This window comes from Pelodiscus sinensis, chromosome 5 (assembly GCF_052426305.1).
Source record: "Pelodiscus sinensis isolate ZL-2025 chromosome 5, ASM5242630v1, whole genome shotgun sequence".
NCBI lineage: Eukaryota > Metazoa > Chordata > Testudines > Trionychidae > Pelodiscus > Pelodiscus sinensis.
Genome location: NC_143056.1, coordinates 75,265,988 through 75,272,778, shown reverse-complemented (window position 1 = coordinate 75,272,778; position 6,791 = coordinate 75,265,988). Strand labels below are relative to the sequence as shown.

The following is a 6,791-nucleotide window of genomic DNA, read 5'->3' as shown; positions in this document are numbered from 1 at the left end:
TTTTTTGTTATAGCAGCACTTGAGTTTGCAGTAACAGGTTGGTGCACTAACTGAACACATGATGACGTTGTCTACACCCTACTTGCACTGCCTTAAGCAAGTCAACCTCAATAGACTGTTTAGCTATTTCAGTGCAAGACTAAGGGGTGAACAAATTTCAGAATAAAAGCCTAAGTTAACTAAAAAAAAACCAACAAATAGTCTAGTTGCACTTTAAAGACTAACAAAACACGCAGATGATACCATGAGCTTTCATGGGCAAAACCCACTTCTTCAGATGTCATCTGAAGAAGTGGGTTTTGCCCACGAAAGCTCATGGTACCATCTGCATATTTTGTTAGTCTTTAAAGTGCTACTAGACTATTTGTTGTTTTTTAAGTTTTTCCTGTTACAGACTAACTCGGCTACTCCCTGAAGCTTTTAAGTTAACTAAGGCTGGTAACAGGAACTCTGATTCCAAAATAAAGGTGTTCAAATTCCAACAAGCACTAAAATCAGTAAATCAGTTTAGGAAAGGAAAAGAGATCTGAAAAAGGAAATTTGGAAGTCCTGATTATGCTCTTTTAAAACTTAGTATACATTAAGAGTAGTGCTACTGAATCAAGCTCTATTTATCTTTGGAAAAAAACCCTGAAGATCAAGTGTTGTTTTAAAATTCAAATCAAGTATTTGGAACAAAGAGGTAAAACATTAATACCCTTTTACTGAAATATCAATTTCTTTTGTATGTTACAGAAGAACTTATGAATATATCTAAATGTACACAAAAGGCAGACTTTGTAAAATAAAAGTCTTCTTATAAAAAAATAAAAAGTCAAAGTAAAGTGCATGAAACTGATTCCCTTCCCCCTCATTTGACTACTGAGTCCAAAGTCTTATTACAACAACATTTAAAACCCTGGGATAATTTCTTTTCACCCATTAGTCAGTTATTTTAGTATTCAACCCAAAAAAACAATGATTAGAAATAACAGACACTTATAACCTGAATCAGATTAACCAGATGCTTCAGACAAAGGTGACAAACTACTGGGATATTGACTTTCTATATAGTTTTCAGTAACAAGAATAACAAACAGGTAATAGATCCATTCTGGCTACAGGTACTAATAGGAAAAGAGCCGCCATGAAAGGGGCACTTTTGCTGGTTAAGGGCTCCTGTATTGTGCAATCAATTCTTGGTCTACGAATGTCATGGTTTTTATATTAAATAAATGGCCATATAAGAAAATACACAAGTGTACCTGGCTGCCTCCATTATAAGAAAAGCAGTTGATCCCAATCCAGTTAAGGACAATAGTTTTTGTACAGGGTCTTTTAAGCTGGCAGCCAGCTGTACTGAGTGAGTTAAGGGAAATACTGGAGAGGCATGATTTTTTTTAAACTCCGGAAAGAGACCCAGTGTGGAAATAATACAAAGAGATATAATAACACTGATAGCACTTTTCATCTTCAGAGCGCTTCAGAAATATTAATTAATTACTCCTCGCTAAAGCCCTGTCAGGCGGGCAGGTAAGCATTATCACCCAAGCTTCACAGATGCAGTGAGCAGAGGCAGATGTTTTAGGGTCTCTTCCTGCAGGTCAACAGTAGTTCATGGGGCAAAGAATACTCAAGCTAGATTGAGGCATCTAAAGCTATGCAGAGGGTCCAGTCCTATCTGAGTGCCTCTCTTAGGTAGCTGAGTACATTCAACTCCCTTTGAATTCAAAGGAGAGTGAAGGGAACGCTCAGGCTACATCTATGCTGCAGCGCTATTTCGGGATACCGGAGTATTCTGAAATAGCTATCCCATGTCTTCACAACAAGCCCATTATTTTGGGCTCACTATTCTGATGTCCCTGTAAACCTCATTCCAAGAGGAGTAAGGGACGTTTCAGAACAGCGGGTTATTTTGAAATTTGGCGCTGTGCAGAAATACACTATTTTGAAATAAGATATGCAATTTGTGTAGATCAAATTTCATATCTTATTTCCAGCTACGGTGCAGTGTAGATTCACCCTCACTCTCTCACCAGACTGCTTCTTAAAGAGCCCAGCAAAATGAACCACTTAAGAAAGACTCCATCAGTCAGAGATGAGGAAGCTGGACTATTTCCACCACCACCACCACAAAGTCCCAGTCCTGTGTTCAACCCATTAACCTGCCCCTCCTTTCCATGAGGAAACTGGTTCCTGAATGAATGATTTTGGCCTCCTATTTCCAACCAGAACATGTTACAACTGCAAAGAGGTTAGGGGGGAAAACTCAGTCCTCCCCCTTGGGTTACATAAATACAGGACAGTAGTGACAACCGATCACAGTGAAGTGGCCATGGCTTTGCAGTGCAAAATGTGCTTATGGACAAAGTCTATCCTGCCCTGCAGCAGCTGGGCCTGCTGCTCCGACAGGAAGCCCAGCCGGCCTGAGAGGGGCTCATGAGTCCGGTAGAGTCTCAGCAGCTCTGAGGCTGCGTTCTGCAGGCGGTGCAGCTCCCACACCCGCTGGGCAGTAGCCTCCCGGAAGATGCACACGGAGCGCAGCAAGGGCTCATTGTACTTGTCCCACATGGAGAGGAGTCTGTAGCCATGCACCAGGCCTGCCTCGTTATCTATGAAGACGAGACCCCCGTTGGGTGCCCGGTGCAGGTTGCTGGTGGCCCGGTGCATCACCCTGGGGTCCCACTGCAGGCTGAAGAGGTTGCTGACCAGGCGGTCGAAGTTGGCCGTCAGATAGTCAAAGAGGATCAGGTCGGTCCATTGCACCAGCTCCACCAGCTGGGCCTGGGTGAGGCCGCTCAACTCCCCGGCAGCCAGGGGCTGCAGTCTCCTGCCCGACCCCGCCTCGGATCTCCAGGGGGCGGGAGCCACCACGTCAGTCAAGTTGTCCACCCACTGGGTGAGGCTGACCACCGCTCCCTCGGCCCAGTGCGAGCCCCGCACCTCGTCCCGCACCTGCCCCCACTGCCTGCCGCGGGCTTCCACCAGGGCCAGGGTCATGGGCGGCAGCCGCTGCTGGATGCCCAGCAGCCCGGCCAGCTGGTAGGAGAGCGCCTCGCCCTGGATCTGCTCCGGGTTGATGCCGTAGCGGACGCAGGCGCGGCTCCCATCGGACAGCAGAGCCAGCCGGTTGGAGCTTCGGCCGCAGCCGCCCCGCTCCAGGGAGGCGATGCGAGCCGCCCGGGCAGTCTCCAGCCACGAGGCCGCCTGCTCCGGGCCGAAGCCCGGGGGGACCTGCTGCTCCAGCGCCCGGCTCCAGAAGATGCCGCCTTGCACCGGGGAGGCGGGGTCCGCGAGAGCCTCCTGGGCCGGCCGCTCCCTAGAGCCAGGCTCCAAATCCTGCCCCTGCCGGGGCTCCGGCTGCGAGCTCGGTCCGAGCCCCCCCGCGAGCGGCTCCTGCCCCGCCCCGGGCTCGCCCCTGTCCCCGCCGGCCGGCAGCGTGAGCAGCGCTCGGAAAGTTTTCTGGGCGCCGCGGGACTCGCCCTGCCCCAGCGAGCGGCGCTCGGGAGCCGGCTCTCCGCGCCCCCAGCCCTGCTGCTCCGGGGGCAGGCTCCGGGCCGCCGTCCCCGCGGGGAAGCGCCGCTCCTGCTCCGGCGCCGCCTCCTGCTCCCGCTGCAAGAGCCCGGTCCAGAGCCCGAGCAGCGAGCCCAGCGCCAGGAGCCAGAGCGCGGCCAGCGAGCCCAGCCCGGCCCGGCCCGGCCGCCTCATCCTCCCGCCGCCGCTGCCGCTTCACTCCGCTGCTCCCGGACCCGGCGGCGGCGCAGCCCCCGGCTCATGCATCGCCGCGCGGGGCGCCGGGACCCGCCAGCCCCGGGCGGAGGCGCTGCTGCTGGGTGGGCGGAGGGGGCCCCGGCCGGGGCGTGCCGCAATCTCAGCTCCGGGACCGGTCGCTGCGCCGGCAGCTTCGCCCGCTGTCTGCTCCGAGAGGGACCCTCCAGCGATTGAAATTCACAGGCACCGACCGAGACCACGTGGGGAAGCGAGGGGGGCGCGGGGACCCTCCCCGGCGCCCAGCATGGTCCTCCGCTTAAAGCGGCGATGCCTGAGCTCGGGTGGGCCCACAGTGGTTTGGGGGCTGCCCGCAGCGGCACCGGGGGGAAGAGGGATCCCGGCTTCACGCGGAGCCAACCCTGCCACTGCCAGCGGTTGCATCCACTGGCGCGAGTGGCACCTCTCTGCAGATTCCCGGTGGCCCCCTGCCCTCCGCGGGAAGCAGACAGGGTGCGGCACCTTTGGACACAGGAGGGATTTGAGGTCAAGCTGCTGCATTCAGCCCCAGATGTCAGGCGTTGCAAAGGCTGGGGGAGGGGGGCAGATCGGGGCGCTTGCAAAATGCCGGGCCAGCTTCAAGGTTCACTCCCGCGGTGATCGGGGCAGCTGGAGGCAGGGTTTGACTTCAGGTCCCATCCCTTAAGGCACCTTGGTTGAGTGTGGGGGGGATCCCAGTGTCCAGATCACATCACTACTTATCCCTAGTGGATGTTCTGTGTAGCCCTTGTGCAGTTCCAACGTCCCTCCCCCCCTCCCCCTTTACACATACGGCCTCGGTTCCCGCTCGTTCTTTATTAATTCCATTCATTGCCTAGCTTTCATGAGCGCTAGGCACTCGCCATGCACAGGGAGAGAGTTGTTTTTCCGCCGCCTCACACAAGCTGTAGCGCTCACGCTAAAGAACAAAGACGGAAAAGAGAGACCATGCGCAAGCAGAAAGCATGGTAGGCACACTGGGTTCATTGTTTTGCCTGATCCTGCAAATTATTCTGCTCAGGCAAAACCTCCAGCACTAATGAACTCTAGTGAAGCTCTGAAGAGACCTGAGATTCAAAATTCCACGGATCATCTTGTAGGATCCTGTATTTCCTGCTCTCTGCTATGATCTATCACTCATTTCTTTCCCTCTTTCCCCTTCTCAGTGCCGGTGCCCATAGATAACTGCAGATATCACCTATGGATTAAAGCTTTCTTTTTCCGCCAATTTCCACGGATCTCCCTCTGGACGGGGAAGCAGGAGGAGGGGTGTTCTTTGGAAACTACAAAATGTTTGCCTAAGGCCATTATTTGACTACTGTAAGTATTAAGGAAGAAAAGGAATTATTGGGGACAATCATCAAGACTAATGGGATGAAATTCAAGTACACCTAAATTTTCTCTGTCAGGAAAATCTTCATGACAGTGAAGTTGCATTAGATTGTGCATCTTTTTACCTATTGCAATGTCAAGCTATTCCTATATAATTAAACCCATCGCTTAACCCATGACTGATCATAACAACACTATGAAATTGGTTATTACAGAATTTCCTTTCCCCTCTCAATCCTTTGTTTGCACATTGGTTTGTTATTGATGAGATGCTTATACCCAGTGGGCTGTATCATCAACAGCTTTTTTGGGGAGTAAATCATCTGAGTGCCATAATTCACATACTAGTTAGTTATCACTTATGAATGCAGTCTTATGGGAATGTATTGGTTCTTAAAGAAAGAAAGTATATTGAAACAATTTATGTAAAAATAACAGGACACAAAAGTTATGCACTGTGACCTCACTGTTACAATGAAATCACCGTGGCCAGATTACTCTATGCAGTCTATGCTGAGTCCACATTTATGAACTCAGCTTTGTGTCTACACTTGGCTCCTCGCAGGGCCTTTATAAACATATCGATAAAAACAAGGTGTTTTTAAGTGCTGACCTTCTGCACTGGTGCTTTGAGGAGTATCTGGTTTAACAGAAAAAGATTTCACAGAATCTAATTTCACTTCTCAGCTTGTTCTGTATTATTTACCCTACTTTTTTTTTCACAATACAAATGTTGTTTCTTGCCAACATCTGTAAAAAGGATTATTTTGGACTTAGACTAGATGTATTAAAATACTTAAGTGTATTAAATATCTCACATTATTTACTTTGGCTAGTCATTTCTCTCAGTATTTTAATTTAAACTAAAACAAAGTTTTACAAGTCAGTGGGCTCCGATATTATTTTACTTGGGCAAACTGTAATGTAGGCTTCCACCTTGTGGAGCATATTGGAATTTCCTGTAGTTGAAAGAATTAAAGGTAGCCTGCAAATGATTTTTTCCTTTATATTGTAATTCCCCCTCCTCTTCTGGCTTTTTTTTTATGATAGCCGAAGAAGTTTGTGAAAGGGTGTTTTAATTTAAAAGTATTTTTTCTCTTTATCTTCTGATTTCTATTAGTCATTGGTATTAAATCAGTATGACTAACCAAAAACAAAACAAAACAAAAAATCCCTTAATGCTCAGCTTTTCCTGGACTCTAAGGATGTTGCGTTATCACTAGTTCTCTAGCTTCAATAGTGTTCCAGATTATACAAGACCTGGATTTCTAATAGAAAGAAGGCAATTCTGTTCTCTCATGCTTTGTTGTTGGAAAAGCAAAACAAAACAAAACTTCCAAAGAAGCAAACAATTTGCATACGTAACATCATATACTAGGCAAAGCACAAGCGTATTTTGTTCCTCTTTGCATTTCATCTTTAAATTCAACCCTCACAACTCCTTAATTCCAAGTGTTTATGTTGAGGACCAGTACTTCAGTTTACCAGATCTAAAGTGACCTTCATTGACACAGATACCGATGGATCATGTCTGCAGATTGTGGAGGGATGCAGATCCAAATTTTATATCCGGAGCAGGGGTTCTGGAACAGCCTTTATAATGGGAGTGCAGAGAGCCATTGACTCAAACTATAAACATTGTATATAAGAGAAACTACTTAAAATCAGGAGCTACAATGTTACCCCCTATCTCCAGCACCTATGATCTAGAACCCTGCAAATCTGCAGATATC

At 48.7% G+C, this 6,791-nt stretch overlaps 1 protein-coding gene across 1 annotated transcript; it reads right to left on the bottom strand.

Annotated features, from left to right (window-relative positions):
- Nucleotides 1-683: 683 nt before the first annotated feature.
- FJX1 (four-jointed box kinase 1) lies at nucleotides 684-4,491 on the bottom strand. The gene has a single exon (XM_075927485.2). It carries the CDS (start codon nucleotides 3,685-3,687, stop codon nucleotides 2,299-2,301), a length of 1,389 nt encoding a protein of 462 aa, XP_075783600.2. The 5' UTR covers nucleotides 3,688-4,491; the 3' UTR covers nucleotides 684-2,298.
- Between the last annotated feature and the right edge of the window lie 2,300 nt (nucleotides 4,492-6,791).